The sequence below is a fragment of the Lagenorhynchus albirostris genome, chromosome 12 (genome assembly GCF_949774975.1).
Source record: "Lagenorhynchus albirostris chromosome 12, mLagAlb1.1, whole genome shotgun sequence".
Taxonomy (NCBI): Eukaryota; Metazoa; Chordata; class Mammalia; order Artiodactyla; family Delphinidae; genus Lagenorhynchus; species Lagenorhynchus albirostris.
The window spans coordinates 32242071-32260935 of record NC_083106.1 but is presented as its reverse complement, the minus strand read 5'-3'; the positions used below and the strand labels follow the sequence as shown (position 1 = coordinate 32260935).

The window sequence follows — 18865 nt, the reverse complement described above, 5'->3', positions numbered from 1 at the left end:
TAGTTGTTATCACTAATGATGGCTCCCCAGCCAGACCTCTGAGGCCTCATCAGCAGCTTAGGACAAATGTATCAATCTCTAGCATGAAAGACAAGGAGAAACCTGGCAGTGAGAGGCATCAGGTCTCCTCTCAGACGAAGATAGGAGCTTCCTCCCAGGAAGGAGAAATGGGCAGCTGTTGCTTTTGCATTTGAAAGTACCAGAGTACTTCCATGAAAGATACAGGAACGATAATCCACTTACACATTATTTTGCATTAAGATGTCCTTCTGGAGTAACTTCAGAAATCAGTGCAAGTGTGAAGGCAAAATATATACATACAGACATCTTTCTATTCCTCTTTTTCATCACTTGGAAAAAGCATACATTTTTCCATTTGCTTTTCGTGAGGACCTGAGAAAACAGCATCCCTGGAAAAACAATTCTTTTTCTACCGCCCTCACTCCTGTCATCCCAGCCTTCAGATTTTCATTCTGAATTCTGAAATTACAAAGAAGTTTTGACCATTTAAGTCAACTTGCCATTTAATTTTAAAAGGGGGCCAGTTAATTTGTTTTTAAAATAATTTCATAAATTTAAATTATGAATCTAATGCTAATAAGCAAACATACCAGACTACTTTGGCTAAACAGTCCAATTAATAACATTTGATTTATCTATTTATTTTTAAAGAAATTTTATTTATTTATTTTTGGTTGCATTGGGTCTTTGTTGCTGTCCACGGGCCTTCTCTAGTTGCAGTGAGCGGGGGCTACTCTTCATTAAGGTGCGCGGGCTTCTCATTGCAGTGGCTTCTCTTGTTGCAGAACATAGGCTCTAGGCACGTGGGCTTCAGTAGTTGTGGCACGCGGGCTCAGTAGTTGTGGGTTGCGGGCTCTAGAGTGCAGGCTCAGTAGTTGTGGCGCACGGGCTTAGTTGCTCCACGGCATGTGGGATCTTCCCAGACCAGGGCTCAAACCCGTGTCCCCTGCACTGGCAGGTTTCCTAACCACTGCACCACCAGGGAAGTCCCTAATAACATTTTATTAATCACAAAATCAATACAAATTTCCTGCCCATGTAAACTCATGTGTATGTGTGTATGTGAAATCACTGATACGGAAATTATAAGTAAAAATTAACCAAATGACTAATTCATGAAGCACTAATATTATCTTCATACGTGTGCAACGTCTAAAGTGGTACATGCCATTAAAATGCATAAAATCGGGGCTTCCCTGGTGGCACAGTGGTTGAGAGTCTGCCTGCCGATGCAGGGGACACGGGTTCATGCCCCAGTCCGGGAAGATCCCACATGCCGCAGAGCGGCTGGGCCCGTGAGCCATGGCCACTGAGCCTGTGCGTCCAGAGCCTGTGCTCCGCAACGGAAGAGGCCACAACAGTGAGAGGCCCACATACAGCAAAAAATAACATAAAATAAAATAAAGTAAAATAAAATAAAATCACTGCTGAATTAAATACATGCTTATCAGATATATTCCTGTAAATGTTATACTTAAAATGGATAACTCTTAAATATCTGCCGTGGATTGAGCAAAAGTGGTAGATTTTACCCTCAGCTCAAATCACCTGTCATTACATACAACATATAAAATTCTCCAAGTGTAAAAGAATTCATGTTCTAAATATAATAAAATGATGATAATTCAGACAGTAAAGAAACAGTTGATTGTTTACATTACTCACAAGTATAATTTTAGAATCTATAGATAAGGTTTGCTTTCAAACAAATAATTAATATAGTCCTTATTTACTTTTTATCCAAGACGTAATGCAAATAAAATATTAAATAGTATAAACACTTTAAAATGCTCATGCACAGGGACTTCCCTGGTGGCACACTGGTTAAGAATCTGCCTGCCAGTGCAGGGGACATGGGTTTGAGCCCTCGCCTGGGAAGATCGCACATGCCGCGGAGCAACTAAGCCTGTGTACCGCAACTACTGAGCCTGCACTCTAGAGCCCACGAGCCACAACTACTGAGCCCGCGTGCCTACAGCCCGTGCTCCGCAACAAGAGAAGCCACCGCAATAAGAAGCCCACGCACTGCAACAAAGAGTAGCCCCCGCTCGCCGCAACTAGAGAAAGCCCACAAGCAGCAATGAAGACCCAACACAGCCAAAAATAAATAAATAAATAAATACGTCTATATGTTAAAAAAATGTTCATGCATAGAGAAAAGGATATATATCTTTTTTTCTTTTTTTTTTTGGCCACGCCACACACCATCTGGGATCTTAGTTCCCCAACCAGGGATCGAACCCATGTCCCTGCAATGGAAGCTCAGAGTCTTAACCGCAGAACCCCAGGGAAGTCCCAGGAGATATATCAATAACACAGCATTATGTAGATTTGTAGCATTTAATATTCCTCTGAAAAAGAAGGAAAACTTTGCATACTATGAGCTTAAAAACATACGTCGCAAGTTAGAAGATTCATGAGATCAAATAAATCTTATATGTTTCACAATATTTGGACATTTTCTTAAAATCTCTGAAATTGTAAATTCACTTCAATGCTACCATCATTTTTGCAATACAAATTACTTGAATGACAGAAAAAAGATGCTAGTCGTACACGAAAACGCAGTGTAACAATCGCATTACATCTTGGTCATTTATAGATGGGGCTCAGTTTAAGCTGTTCTTTGATGAGTAACATAAGGCATGTTACAGCAGTACACAAAATCCTCACAATTTAACAGGTTAATCCTTAATTTAGTTCATTAATAAAAATGAGATGAGGAAAGAAGTAGTGAGTGTGTGTGAGGGAGAGGGAGTCAATGACCCAGAAATGGTCAATGACCCAGAAATGGTCACCTGCAACACAAATACACTAAAACTTTCCCTAAACCAGTCCTTGACAAAGGACTACATCCTTAAAGAGACTTCGGCCACATCTCTTATCAGCACGGGGTCCTTAGAAGCCTGGGGAACTCCCCTTAAAGAGCAAGCAGATAGGGACGGGAGCAGGGCGGGGAGACACAGTCAGGCAGATCTTCGCTTTAGCCATCTCCATGGAAAGATCTATCTAACCTTCAATGAATTTTGTGCATTTTAACATTTTGCTCAGGAAGCTAGTTTGTCCTAATGAAATTCACTCTTTCGATCACTTCTTCAAGATGCTTGGACTATTAGGATTCCAGGTGGAAATTTAAAGACCAACTCTCTCCAAGCTTTAAAAGTGACTGGCTAATGTTTCACAGAACAAAATGTTATGAGACAGTTTAAAATTTCAGTACGATCAATTAAAAATAAAAGGTATACCTGAAGAGACGCTTCCCTGGCCACGTCCCCAGGAAGCGTAATTGAGGAGATGTGAATTACCCTACAAAGGCACAAATAAATAGTCTCTGGTGAATACCTGGCCCATGTCACTGCGGGAATCTTCTCCTGCCCATCGTCTGTTTTCTGCCCAAAAGGCTGTTGAGAGGCTGCATACACACTTCCCTGTGGCCAAGAGCCCTGGTAACTGCTCTGCCCAGCAGCCTAATGCTCTCACTCCTGGTCAGCCCACGTGGCCTTCTGGGTTCTTGGCTTCTCCCGCAGGCCAGCTCTATTGCCAGCCAGCACCTCTGTAAGGCCACAGGAGCAATCGCCGCATACTTCCTTAACTGCTCTCCTCCTCTTCCAGGCCTAGGCCCAGTTTTCTGTTCTTGACCCTGAAGCCCAGGGCACCCCTCCTACCCTAGCCTGAGGCCTCTGGACCCACTGGCCTGAGACAAGGAAGGGCTGGGCAGCCTGGGCTTCTCTGTCAAATTTTCACACTGTGAAATGGTTTACTCTTTTCAAACTGCATGCTCCCTTCCTTCCTTCCTTCCTTCTCCCCCGAAGAGGCAGGTTGCCCATGGAGCTAAGCCTGCCTGAGCAGGCCCCTTTCTCAAGACTATCCCATCATGCTTGGTTTCCTCGGCAGCACAGGGTTCATATTTTCCTTCCCCCTTCCCTCTCCTCCCTGCACTGGGTCTGCAGACTTGGCTGCTTTGGAAGATCGCTCCATGCAAACCATTTGCCTGGGTACAGAGAAAGGGTATAATGTCAAGTACTGACAGCTTTAGAAGGCAGAGAATCTTAGGAGACAAATGGATTTCTTTGGGTGATGTGTGCATGCTTTCCTGTGTGGTAAAGCAGCACTGAGGTGGCATCCCAGGAAAGCTCTGAGTGGACAAAGAATTCTATTTTTGCTAAGATTAGCAATTTGTGGCAATGGGACATTTACGGGGACATGTCATGCAGGGACAGCTTGGCCTGGAAATCAGAATCTATTTATAGAACAGGTCTAGGTTTAGGACCAAGAATAAGGTAATCCCCAACCTTTGGCTTTCGGACAAGTTTCAAATTACTTTGCCTAAACGTGGAGAAGCTCCAGAAAGAGCTGTGGTTGAGTTGATCACTTGGTTAGTAGTTATAAACTAAGAAAATCTATTTGCTATGAAAAATATCCATGGCTAGAAGATAGTTCTAAGTATATACTGTCCAGTCAGCCAGCCCTCACCACCTTATTTTCAGTAATTTAATCAAAAGCGCTTTTGACGCTCCAAATAGGTCATTTTATTTTGAGACTTTTGGGTCTGTGGTAGGCCAAGACTTTAATGTCCTTGCAGCCCCCTGAAGTGTTTGGATGACTTTACTAAGTGAAAAGGAGCTGTTCATTAGCAACTGCAACATTTCCACACTTTCCCAGTTAAAAAAAATGGCTCGTTTGGATTTCAGTGGAAAATTCTCATGTGACAGAAAGGGTATTGAGACCACCTAGATAGCTGGGGAAGACCTGGAGACAATGTAGCCTCACAGCTGTCTTACTGTCTTACTTTTCTAGCACTAAGGAAAATCTGATTATTGAGCCGTTATAGAAAAATACAACCACCTAATAGCAATGACAGTGGTGATGGTGGCAGTATTTTATTTATTTTTTTTAAATTTTATTTATTTATTTATTTTTGGCTGCGTTGGGTCTTCCTTGCTGAGCGCGGGCTTTCTCTAGTTGCGGCGAGTGGGGGGGCTACTTCTCATTGCGGTGGCTTCTCTTGCTGTGGAGCATGGGCTCTAGGCACAAGGGCTCAGTAGTTGTGGCTCACGGGCTCTAGAGTGCAGGCTCAGTAGTTGCGGCACAAGGGCTTAGTTGCTCCGTGGCACGTGGGATCTTCCCGGACCAGGGCTCGAACCCGTGTCCCCTGCATGGGCAGGCAGATTCTTAACCACTGCACCGCCAAGGAAGTCTTGGTGGCAGTATTTTAAAGGTACATCTTATTACTGTGTCATGCTGGTGTCGGGAGATTTTCAATGCATGTGAAGAGAGTCTCCAGTTTACAAATGCCTACTGATGGAGAGAGAAGAGAGGTCCCGGCCTGGGGCTTTCTCCTTTACTTCCCCATGGCTCCTGCGGCCCCCAAGGCAGCATGGCATGTCCAGACTGCTGCTCTGAAAGACCCAGATCAGGGCCTGCCACAGAACACATGCCACCCTTGAACTGAGGCCCCACTGTCATTCAGACACATGTGCTTGGAAGGGAGAAAAACGATAATGGCCCCTATTCTATACCAGTCAGTAGGATGAAAATGACCAAGGTTCAAATCACAATTGATCTATATACAAGCTGCACGATCTCAGACCAGTTATTCTGTGTACATGAGCTTTCTGTTTCTTAAGATGTGGATGGTAATTCTCACCTAATGAAGATTAAACAAAGTCCATTTTAAAGGGCTTTGAACACAGAGAGTACTCAATAAATATTTTTCTTTTCCGCCGTGATACCATTTGCACCAGTTACATGAATAGCTGACCACAAAATGCCAGGAGATACTTCAAGGCCACACAAAATTATTTACTTAAATAGCAGAATTTAGTAAAACTATTTACTACTTCATTGCAGTAAATGGTATCTTGGGGTTTGAAAGCAGTTAAGGTTATCTCCCGAAGTGCCTATTTTACTCCTAAGTGAATTGCTGAGAATCCAGATTCACAGAAGCTTCTCTCAATATGAAGACAGCAGAGTTTTATTATATAAATATATATAAACACACACACTAACTACCAGACAACCAAACATTCTGTTGTAATTTAACTTGCTCTGCATATACTTCTAGAAACCATATTCAGCTTACAAAAGTTGGAAACAAATAATTTCTATGAACAGCACAGTGGTGAAGACCCTGATAGCAGATTGCCCAGGTTCAAGTCCCAGTCCTGCCACTTAGCTCTAGGACCTCAAGTGAGGTTCTCTACCACTCCCCACCTCCATTTCTCCATTTGTAAACTGGGAGTAATATCACCTACCTGCTTGGGTTGTTAAATAAGTTAAGATAGCCTCTCTAATTTAGTGGCAGCAATCCTTCCCTGAAAAAAACACTGGTGTTGTCCTCTTCTTTCAAGGAGAAAAAATAACATATAACACATCTACCCCAGACCCTCAACCCGTTTTCCAAAACAAAACACACAGCAATACTCCAATACACAATTAACAAACTATCATGTTGAATGTAAAATGCTTAAGTGCTGTTTACTGAAGATCAAACTATTAGTAAGATTAAGTGTTGTTTCCAAGCAGTGACGTGGCATATATCCTCTTGATTGACACTGGGTATGTTTTTCAAGATGTCCCCATTATACTAAAAATGTAACTCGAGCTATTTCCTCCACATTTGTGTTTAAAATTTCGTTATTGGGTTTGGAGGCATACGTATAAATTTTCCCTATAAAAACATAAGTTTAAAAATGTTGTATTAAAAGATGTATATTCTATAAAGCTTGAGTATTAAAAAGCAATAAACATTCTTACTGTGGAAATATGTTCACCAAGGGGAGATTTTTACAGGTATGCTTGTATCAATAAAACAGATAGTGGCCACAGGAGAAGGGTAATTTTTAAAAACCTATTACTACCACTACTACCAACACAACAGAAAAAGCCCAAAATATGTCCCTAACTCCAAAGTATACAATTTTTGAACATTTTTCCACTTATAAAGAAACAGCAATATTTGGGGATTTCACAAATTGTGTTCCCTGGAACATTGGTAACAAGTGTTATTAAAAAATAAAAAAGGCTCCTAGGTCAAATAACTTTAGAATATTTAAAATATGCTTCTTGCTACCAGTTTTTTTAGCAATTCATAAATACTAGCTAAAATATTATATGCTACGAGGCGTCTTGCAGTAAACTTTATTTACACTAAAATATTGGACCACGAAACTCCTTTTCAACAGAACACCTAGTAACAATATTTCACACACAATTTGGGAAACAGGGCTCTATTCCTTTCACTTATTTATTAAAGAAATTTTGCTTTAAGCAGATTAACAAAGTATTAGTCTCTCCTGAAATGTGTAAAAAGCTATTAGAACAAGCCTTTCATTTTAAAGACACATAGCCTGGCCTTGGCTTTCAAGCTTCAAGCTTCAAACTGAGCTCAAAAGGGATTAGTCTCTTTCCTTTACCTGCAAAATGGAGATGATATGATTTCCGATCAATAGTATAGGGACGGGAAAATTGGTGTAAATGTGTTTCTTAAATGACCTTAAAATCTTAGGAATTAAGTGATCTGACGAATAAAACATGACCATCATTGCTATAGACAAATAACTAAAATTTATGCAGCAGGTTCTCACAAAAACAGTGGCAGCTCTAAGCTGGAGACGCAAAGTATTTTTAAAGAAATAGATACATATTCTAATCTTCAAGTACTAATTTTAAAAAAGTTCCTTCCTTTAAGGGAAAAACACTCCCCCCACCTCTACCCAGAGTTCAGAGGGTGTCCTAGCCACTTGTTTTCCTCTTTGCTTTGAAGGAAGTGTGGCAAGAGACAAATCCATTTAAGTAACTGGTATAGTAAAGCAATGTCTCTAAACAAGAAAGAAAGGATACCCTACAGTGATGCTATTTAGGTATGCTAAGGCGCAATGATAAGAATTACTGGACGACTGCTAAATTTAACATTCTGGGAGTAGAAAAAGCAAGCAACTCAAATACTGGCAATTAATTTTTATATAGCCTCTGGGATGTTTTCCATATGTACTATGTGATCTCAAAAAGATTACGTACTCCAAAATACTACATCTGTGTCCAATAGTCCCTTAGAGTAAATATCATTGGATGTAAACAAACAAGGGCCTTTGGCAACTCTGCTGCTATCAAATAGAGGGAACATGTTCTATACAAGGAAGATCTCATTTCTCAGGACTCTGTTCTTTCCAAATTCAAATTCACTTGTGCCTAAATTCAAATTTAGCACTTTTGTGAAAAACGTTTTTGAGAATTAAGTTTTTTTTTTGTTTCTGGTGGAAAGAAAAAAAGGCTCTATACTAAATTGTCCTGCAGACATAAAACCCAACCGTTCCAAAATATAAAATATCCATCAATGCACAAATATAGTTGAATTCCTATTATATACAGGGTATTGAATCCATCTAGTGCTTAGGATTAAAAAAAAAAATCAAGCCCACCCTTGAGGCATTTATGTTCTTAGTAAATAGAAAAATTTCTACAGTATAAACTTGCCTAATAAAGCAAGGCAGAAGGATAAACGCACATAGGATGTGTACATGTACTAGTGGAGAATTTTAAAGTCAAGCTCCAGGGAAGAGAGGTTTCTAAGAGAAGTTGGCAATAAGACCAGAAAAGGCAGGTAGGGCCAGATACAGAGAGACTGGAATGATAACTGAGTAGCTTATTGCCAAAGATGACCTCTTTACCAAGCTGTGTAAGCCATTCCCTCACTTAGAGGTGAAGCCTATTCCTCCATGCTCTTGAATTTGAGACGGGATATGATTAATTGGCGAACAGAATATGGCCAAGTGGCATTGAGTAACTTCTGAGGCCAAGCCCCAAGAAACCTGGCAGGTTCCACCTAGACTTCTTAGAATGCTCACTCTGGGGTAAGCCAGCAAGAATGTAGGAAGTCTGACTACTCTGATTCTGCCATGCTATGAGGAAGCCCAAGCTAGTCATGTGGCGAAGCTGCACAAGGAGAAAGATGACCCACCAGCCCAGGTGTCAAACCTGTGCATGAAGACGCCTCTGATGATCCCCTTGCCTCAGCCCATCTTGCCTGACGGACCCCCCAAGAAAGAACTTGATTGTGATCCTCCAGAATCAAGACAGAAAATTGTTATTTTCTGTCTTGATTGTTATTTTTTTAAAATTGTTATTTTAAGTCACTAAGTTTTGGGTGGTATGTCACTAAGTTTTGGGTGGTATGTTACACAGCAACAGCCGACTGAAACAGTCACCTTGACCTTCAGGATAGGGGTCACAAATGGTGGATCCTGGGCCAGATCGAACCTGCAGACAGGATTTTGGGGGGCTTACTCAGTATTTTTAAAATTCTAGCTAACATTTTCTAACAAAACCCACATTCTTCTGAGGCCTGCATTTTCCAATCATCCACTTCACTTATTATATAACCTGCCAGGCCCCTATTGGTCCTTAAGTATAGAAACCTTTCTCTAAAAAATGGGAGCAGGGGATTAATACACTTATACAATTACCTAAATATATCCAGTCTGATGACATCATATAGTTATACTATAATCCAGAATGATTCAAAAATGCCATAAATCAAAAGAATTTTAGCCTGGATATACTGAAGCATATATATCCCCATTTTTAATAATAAATTTTAAAAATAACAATGATTTACTTAAAAATAAATAAAGACATCATTCAAATTTACTTCTACCTTGATCTAAATAACTTCTATCAAGATGATGGGCCATAGCTTTGACAGTATTATTTGGACCAGAGAGAAATGAAAAGACACACACTTAGTAACTCTAGTCAAAACATTAATTATAGAATAAGCTGATCGAGTTACATGTTTCTAGACCACCTATAAATAGCCAAAGTTCCTTTCAACTTTCAGTTGCCAGCTCACCTTTTCTTACTCAAACCAAATCTTAATTATTCAATAACAAATTATCTTAAAGTTTTATACCTCAAAAGGGGGAACCATGCCATGGTTTCCTAAATATGATACTGAAAACGCTGTTTCAGAATCCATCTGTATTATAATGCAAGCTCCTTCAGGGCAGGAATTCTTACATTTATTTTATACATCCAGCAAAAATCTCCACGGTTGTTTATTAAAATACATGTTAGGATTCTTTTAAATAATTTAAATTTTAACATTCTACATTTACATATTTTTAATGCCTTTCTAAGTTACCCAAATCTCATTCTAGGTAGGATTTCAATTTTATGCTGCTCATCAACAATAAATAATTCTTACTCTTTTTCTCAAAATATAGACAATGTCTGACAGACGTTAGCATTCAGAGATAAACCAGATCTCTACAGCCAACCCACCCAAACTTCAAGAATTCTTGTTAGTGTGAATTCCAATATTTTTCTACACAGCTTCCGTTTCACAGCAGCATGATGTTAAAGCATTTCCCAGTTTATTAAGTTAATTACATTTTACAGTTCTAATCTGATTCAACTAGTGTCACAAGAACATATATCAATTTCCATGTTCCTAAATCTTCCAAATAAACGACAAACTTAGACAAGTGCATACCCCCTAACGGAAGACGGGCACATGTTAAGGGGCTGTGGAAAGACATATCGTATCGGCATGTGCAGGGCTCTCATGTACCTTGAGAAGGACACCGTACCAGAGTAAGACGAAACTAAAGGCAGCAGAAAAAAGCATCACTGTCACGTCTCAATTCACAAAGATCCTAAGAGGCAACAGAGAACAGTCACCCCCAAGTTACTTGAAAATTTTATTTAGGTTTGAAAAATGTATTTCAAAACCTGCTGTTGGGAACTCAGGACACATCCTCCCATAGCAACAATGCCACAAATATATGGTGCTTTGAGTTTTCCAGCAGGTGAAAAGAACTCCGCGAATCCAGAAAATGGCACGACTGGAGAATCTACAGCTCTCTGGGATTTGATTACCATGTATGCTGTTTTTCCCCCTATGGAAAATGGCTACTGCATTACTCACTGGCATACATCTCCCTCCTCCCTCCAGTTCACTATCTCTTTCTTTCCTCCAGTTACTCCCACTCCCACCAAAAAAGTCCCCAGTCTCTTAGAGGTGGAAGCAAACAGCCTGATCCTGTGAGCCATTCGTAAGCAGGAGCTACCGAGCTAAGAGCAATTTGAAAGGCAGGTATGAGAGAGATTTGAGAAGAACTGGCTAAGGGGACAGAGTTTCCTAGCCTAGGCCCAGTGCACAGTAGGCATTTAAAGTTAATGTATTATGTATAATAATATGATGAAGAGAAAAACCAACAGTATAGTCTTTAAATGTGCGCACTAAATGAGAAAGGGGATGGGGCTCGGGGGAACTGGGTGGTGACCTGGACCATGGATATCACACCCTCAGCTTAGCTCTGCTCCGTGAAACATCACTTTTAGGTTATAAGATCAAGAGATGTTCAGGGACTTCCCTGGTTGTCCAGTGGTTAGGACTCCACGCTTCCACTGCAGGGGGCAGTTTCCCAACCAGTTTCAATCCCTGGTCAGGGAACTAAGATCCCAAAAGCCGCAGGGCGTGGGCAAAAAAAAAAAAAGAGAGTTGTTCAGAAACTACACAAATATATTTTAAGGGAGAAAAAGCGTAAAAATTATCCTGTCTTCAAAAACTTTAGGTATGGTGATACACTAGTACTTTTACCTACAAGTGTTCAAATAACCTAAAGTCAATTCGGTCTTTGAGGAACATGAGAAAATAACTTTTCCTTGCTCTAAACAAGATGATTTCCCATCTTATTAAGAGTCACAAACGATTTAGAAATTTATATCCACCCAAACTACACAAAGCTGTTTAAAACAGTCACCTGTGCCTAACAGGGGTTCAATACCTTTAAGCCCTTTTTAAGATACTGTTTTGGTATTCTTAGTAGTTATTAACATTAATATAATCTGAGATATTTTTATAAATATCTTAAACTAATTCCACAATATTATTTTTCAAATTAAGAAGTTATATTGTATATGTATTAAAGCAAGCATCCTTTTCCCGAACCACTTACAAATCAATTTCAAAAATGCTTTCTAACAGTATTTCCAAATTAATTCACCCACAGGTCTTTGACTGCCCTGCATCATCACAGACAATCACAGCGCTTTATGTCAAGCACTGTTTTAAGTACGTTACATATACTAACTCATTCAATCCTCATAATAACTCTTGAGTTAGGTATTACTATGCCCAGTTTGCAGAAGGAAAAGAAAAAACTGAGGCTCTATGACATTAAATAACTTCCCCAAGATCACACAGCTATTAAATGACAGAACCAGGACTCTGACCCAGACAGTCCAGTTCCAAAGTGATTACACAAAGTAGGTGTAATCACTGCACCCTACTCCCTCTCACACTCATTCATTCAAACTTTTATTACCTGCCTAGAGTAGGTCAAGCACTTTGCTAAACCCAGATAAAGAGACAAAATAAGGCAAGATCTCCATCCTCAAGGAACTTACATTTTAATGCACAGCATAAAAGGAAAGTGCAAATTAAACCCAAAAGTTCGATATGACAATTCTGGTTCAGCAAAATGTCCAGGGAAAAGATAAGATATTGTATTGAAAAGGATTTAGTAATAATATTCCTGATGTTCACATTTTTTTGGAATACTTTCAAAAGCTACACATTTGATCTTTAAAGTGAACCTTGTGAAGCCGAGCATTATTACACTCATTTCACAGATGAGGAATCAAATAAGTTCTGAACAGCTTAGCAAAGATGCCGCATTGCCTTTGGAGGGAAATTGCCCCGCCTACAGAATCTGCTTCTCTAAAAAGACCCCAAATGGTCAAATCATAGGCTTCCTGGGACAGTTCAAAAAAATTAACTGGGCAAACCTGATCCCCTTTCAAAAATTTGAAATTAGTCCGTCCCTTTGCTATGAGATGTAAGATGATAGAGGGCGACGAGGGTGGGGTATCCATTGACAGCCAAGGTCAAGCTCGAAATGAGGAGATTATAAAGCCAGTGGACAGAAAAGAACAGAGTTCCAAAAAGAGAGCAACATGCCATGTGACCAGTCCTGAGGGAAGAAGACAGGGGATATGGTCTTTTCCTTATGACCCAGATGCCTGCAATAAACGTCATTTTCCCTAAAGACACAAGTGTTCTTTGCAAAAGCAGCTACCGAAAGAGCATGTGTCAAGTGGATGACGTTTCACAATTTTTTCCAACACAAAAATTCAGATACTTAGTGGGCTTGAGTAGAGAAAAGACTCCAGATGTAGTAACTGGCCACACAGATCTCCATGGTTGCTGTTTACTTCCTGCAAAAAAAGGGATAAACTTGGCCAGCTCATAGCAACAAACACAGAAGTCAAAAGAATGTGTCTTCAGAATTATCCAGACGTCATCCCTTCTACTCCCTCTGCCCTAATCCACCCCCAACACCTTTACTTATCCCCACTCTCCTCAAATATGAAAACTTCTTATTTTCTGTCTCCTCTTATCAAAAGTAAAACAAAGTCATTAAAGATCAATACTGACTAAAACTTTGACAACAAACCATTTCATCTCGGAGTATTTGTATGAAATGAAAGGTTTAGGTCAGGACAGTAATCACCTAAAGGAGAGAGTTCAGGAGAGGACTGGCATCACACCCAGCCTAGCACACCTTCTTCCCCAAACCAAGCTTGGAGACCATGCTGCTAACTCCGCCCACTCCCATCCTCTACTCCATCACCACCCAAGCAACAGCCTGGAGGCCTCAAGTTTCTGCTGTTCCAAGCTCTCTCACAGGGACACCACAAGGGTGACAAGTAGAGAGGCTTCTCAGGACCTTTGGGCAGCATTCAAATCAAGAAGATGTAGGAGAGCAAAGGCCACCAAAGGGAGTGAGACCTCACAGACCCATGACCATAGAGCACAGGGGACTTCCACTTGTCACAAGTGTGGCCTTGGCCTCTAGGATGCTGAGTCCTTTTTCTAACCTGTAAATGATACTCAGGTGTACAGATAATGAGGAATTTTAAAACAAGAGAAAAATAATTCATTTTGGTGGGCCAATTATTAAAAACTCTTTAGGCCTAATTACCAGGCAATCCAGAAGCCATCGTGTGCGTCGTTAAAAGCATCAATTTTTGTGAGTTCGTCATGCTGCAACACTCTCAAAAACAAGACACGTACTAAGAACTCAAACACCAAAAGAGCAATCATAAACCTTCAAATAAGCACTAGCCCCCGTTAGAAAAGAAAAACAAAGGCAGGTGATGAAAGAAGTAAGAGTACCGTGGAAGACAAGGAAAGTTTTCAGCAGCTTTTTTTTTTTTTTTTTAAGAAGGTAGGGTTCTTGTGATTTATAAATCCTTATACTTGAAAGGCATACACCTAATATAAGTCCCATGAAGATAACTTTAAACAGGCCCACAAAAATCACATGCCTCACAGATGAGGACGGTTAAAAGGCAAATATCACAGAACTCTAAATAAAGGTAAGACCTGCCCAGTTAGAATACTGGGTGTGTCTTTTAACAATTCAAGAGAAAGTTATGAATAGGGCTTCTAAATGACACAGTAAAAAAAAAAATCAGTTTTTAGAAAGTACTCTTATGCCAGCACACGGAGGACTAGATTGATCTAGAAACCAATTATCCATATGGACAGGTTAAAAATGTATTTGGTCAGTAACTCCTGCAAAATTAGAATGAGGAATCACGCCTTCAATGATAAGGCTAGGAAAAATAAAAAGAAACAGTCGTTCACTTATGACATAATTGCAATATAACAACTCTTCGCCATCCTTCCTTCACCAAAAATATATAAAATTTCAGATAACACACAAATTCAGACGGAAAGAACTCTATTCATGATACAGTACATAGGTTTTTTAAAATGCTGTAAATTCACGTAAAAGAAAGACATTAGACGATGGCAGCCCTCTGCCAGGCCTGAACTTTTACACAATGGTTAATTTTCAGTTATGCCATTTTTAGTTAAGCATAAGGATCATGCCCATGTTTCTTAACATGTGACAAAATGATATTTGTGAAAATGCTTCTGAAATGAGGAAGAATATGTGATATGCCGCAAAGCTCCATAAGTTCTTTCCTTTTCTGTATCTAGCGTGAGAGCAAGCAGCAGCTAGCCATAAACCAGGCACTGTTCTATGGGCTTTAGATCATTCCACTTAATCCTCTCAGTGAAGTGAGCGCTAATATGAAGTTCAATTTACAGGTAGAGATTTAAATAACCCTTCCAAGGCCACACTGAGAATGAGTGGGAGAATCAATCGGGATGTGACCCCATGCAGGCTGGCCCCCGAGCCCAGATTTTCAGGGTTTATGTCATCATGACATAAACCAAGCCTCTCGGTTCTGCTTGCCCAACACCAATGGCAAACGGGGTCAACAAAACAAGATCTTACATGATGAATGCTATACATTTACTCATAGAAGACATAAAAATATCTCAGACGAAACTAGAGTTCAAAGGTTTAATAAGAAAAATACCATTTGACATTAATGTTTATCAAATATTAGCAAAAACTGATAGGAAGCAAACAATAGTTTTTCTTAAAATGATGGGAAAGTCAAGGGAAAACAGTAAGAATAGACAAAACGCAGTATTCTTTGAAAAACTGCTTTGCAAAAGTAAACATTAAGAAACCTACTTGAAAATTAACAAGTAAATAAAGTCTTATAAATATAGCTACTCATAAAAAGTGGTTTCCTCTGGAAACATTTGACTATGCACAAGTCAGTCAGAACAACTAATGTCAGCGTATTTCTTCAAATCCTAATGTTTTCAAGAAGAAATATAACAAAACAAATTGAAAACCGAATTCTGTAAATATTTGAGAGGGTCTAACCATGAGTAGGAAGAATTCCTTAATCAGGTATCCAATGAATGTGTCCTGATAAAGAGGGATAATGGAATGGAATGGAGGGAATTTTAGACTAACAGATAACTTACAAAAATATTAATTCCCTACTATCGCAGCTTCCCCAAAGACCAAAACAACAATTAAAAAAGGACCTGGTAACATAGGACTAAAACTCAAATGCTTTCTATAAATATCCTAAATCATATACATAATCCTTTATACTTTTCAAATGGCATATAGAGGAGTTCATCTTATTGAACTAAACATTTGATTAAGTAGTTCATCAAAGTGCATATTATTTAGGAGAAAAAGTCTTGCAATAAGCCAAGTTAGACTTCTGTGCTCCCTTCAACAACTGCTGAATAGGTGGATGGGAACACAAGAGTCTAACTTTTGTCTTTTTCACAGTTTGTTTTGGTTTGGTTTGGTTTTGACTTTTGAAGAGCTTTTTAAAATAGGCATCAACCACCAAACTTGCACCTCAGGGCTGCTTGCCAATGCTTCAAGTACACGCTGACAACCTCGGGCCAGAGCCAAGCCCTGTGCCCCGCCCCCTCACCACCATCTTTAAAGGCTGGCTCCTGATCCCATCCCACCCTCAAATCCCTCCTCCCACCACCACCCCCCTCCCGCCCCAATAGCAATATCTCAACCTCTCCAGGCTAAAGAAGGTGCCTCCCAAAGAAACACTAAGCTCATCTGATAAATGATTCCATGCTTAAGGGTAAAAGCCAATAAGGACTGTCCCTTTTCTCTCCTTCCCCCCCAGCCCTCAAACCAAGGCTCCCGTCTTCTCCAGCCTAGGACTCTAATTCAGTGGTAGGAATTTGGGGCCAGTATGGGAGGCACTTGGGAACAGGTCTGGCACTACCACGCCATGGAGTGCGCTCACTGTATGAGCAGCTGCCCACCCTACACCCTCTCGATTTTGCGCTAGCCTAGGTTGAGAATGATCCTGCTCTGGCCAAGGTTGAGAATGAGCTGTTCCTCTCTTGTGTTCTCTCAACCCACTCAAGTATAGGCCACCCACAACAGGCTGCAAAACCACAAACATCGGATAAAGGCTCCATAACTCAATATGCAGCCCCAGGCAAAGCCCTACGACAACAGACCCTGCAGCAGCCTAATCCCTGAGGTTTGAGTCCTCAAGGTAAAAATGAGAGGTCAGGACTCAAAGTCCCTAAGGTTCTTTTCACTCTCACAATCAAGACCCAAAATTCAGCTCAGATCCTCAGGCCATCCCAGAGTAAAGTCTCTGGAGCATGTGCTAAGTCTGCATAATTCTGGCCATTTTGACCGTCAAGGGGAGTCCAAGTTACAGACAGTAAGGCGTTGGCGTTGCAGTCTGCTTACTGCTCAAAGGTTACTATCTCGTTAGCGTGCTACAGAAAAATGGATGAGAACACTTTATGACCCTCTCACACAAAATAAAATGATAACACATCCAAAGCACAGGCAGCAGTTCCCTTTTATCTTTGGAAATGAATTAAGTCAATGGAATACATATGGTGGTTGCAACGTGAGAAAAAATTCTGGTCAGCCTGGGAATCTAGCGCAGAGTATTACAGCCGTTCCATTGATTTTTATTCCCCTCCTCCACATCTGCGGATTTTAAAACAAATGAAAGAAGGCATTATTCCAGCTTAAGGCATAAGCATAAGTCACAAAAGAACAAAGAAGGTTTTATTATCACATTAAACATCAAGGAGGAAATGTGCTTACTGATAACTAATTTAGTATCCTACCCTATTAGGTTAGCATTTGCTGTTTGCAAGCTTCTAGGCCAATATTTACAATTTCTATCTAAGACAGGAGGTAAAAATGTTCAGCTAGTGAGAAGGTCATTAAGGAAAGGAAGGGGGGGGGAGGCTTGGAAAAACAGAACAAAGTACACAGATACACGGTACTCTTTGCACCTCAGTGGTCTATAGAACATTCGCCCTATCTGCCTATAAAGTGATTTAGCATTAACCACAGGTCACTCTAGCAGCAGAGTACTACTTCCTGACAAAACATTTTTGAAAGCTCCCCCACCAACAAACAATCTACATACGCCAAAGAATGTGAAACCTACTGCCCCAGGCCAGTGTCTTGGGCTCTCTGCCTAAGAAGTTTGCTTTCAGCCAGAAGAAGGGGGGAAAGAATCACACTGTAACAACAGCAGATTGTAGAATACAGCGAACAGCCCTCCTGCTTGTTGGCGCCGTTCCCAAGCAGCAGTTCCAGTGGCTGGGCCTTGAGCCCATTCAAGAATTCCATCTCACAGGAAGTGTTTCAAATATAGTTATTTGATCTTTCAGCATTTGCAAATGCACCTGCTGAGCAAGGAGCCTGACAGCCATCGCCCCAGTTCCTTCCTATCCGTCTTCACCAGTCATCATAGAGGCGGTTTCAGGATTAGGTGAGGTGCAAAGTACAGAAAACCCCAGCCGAAGATTTCTGCTGCTGCACGAGGTTAGCGCGACCTGTGGCTTTTGGTTCCTTTCTCCCCACACTAACTTCCCTGTCACTTTTTTCCCCGGAGCAGGTAAGAGGGCTTTGTTTTGTTCTCTAGCTTTCAGGTGCCCGGGCTTACCTCGTGGTGGCTTCCTCCCCTCCCTTGCCATGGTTCCCCCCCAGGGCCTGGTCCTTGCCGCTGGGGTGGTAGGCAGTGAGCACAACTCCCTGGGAACTGGAGAGCCAGCTCATGGTGAGAGAAGGGGCATAATTTCTGCGATCCTGACACAGCGGAGGGGAAAGAAGTTCCTGGCTCTCCCGGCAACTCGGCTCATTAGCATCGGCCGGCTCCTCCCACCAAGGCCAGCGATTCACAAGGGAGGGGCGGGGCCTCTCCGGCGCGGGGCCGCCGACTCTCCAAGGGAGAGACAGGTGACTCAAAGCGTGGCAGCAGCCCGGGGACAACCCCAGTCCGAAAGGTTGCGGTTAAGGGGTGGGGGGTGGCGGGGGTACTAGTTGCTCCCACCCCCGAGTTATTCTGATCTGATTAAACAGCCACGTTGCAGCCGCCTCTCAACGTTGTAAGCACAAGCCGTCTTGGTTAGGAAACAATGAATTACTGCAGAGCCTTT

The 18865-nt window shown here is 41.0% G+C and overlaps 1 protein-coding gene across 3 annotated transcripts in view; it reads right to left on the bottom strand.

Annotated features, from left to right (window-relative positions):
- Positions 1-18539, bottom strand: part of ARHGAP18 (Rho GTPase activating protein 18) — a 131013-nt gene extending 112474 nt beyond the window's left edge. For 2 of the 3 annotated variants that reach the window (XM_060167927.1, XM_060167928.1), the window contains exon 1: positions 18373-18539. In XM_060167927.1, the coding sequence (XP_060023910.1) occupies positions 18373-18485 (113 nt within the window). In that variant the 5' untranslated portion in view covers positions 18486-18539. Of the gene's footprint in view, positions 1-3363; positions 3460-18372 lie in introns of those variants that run through there. The other variant, XM_060167929.1, reaches the window with a different exon arrangement.
- Between the last annotated feature and the right edge of the window lie 326 nt (positions 18540-18865).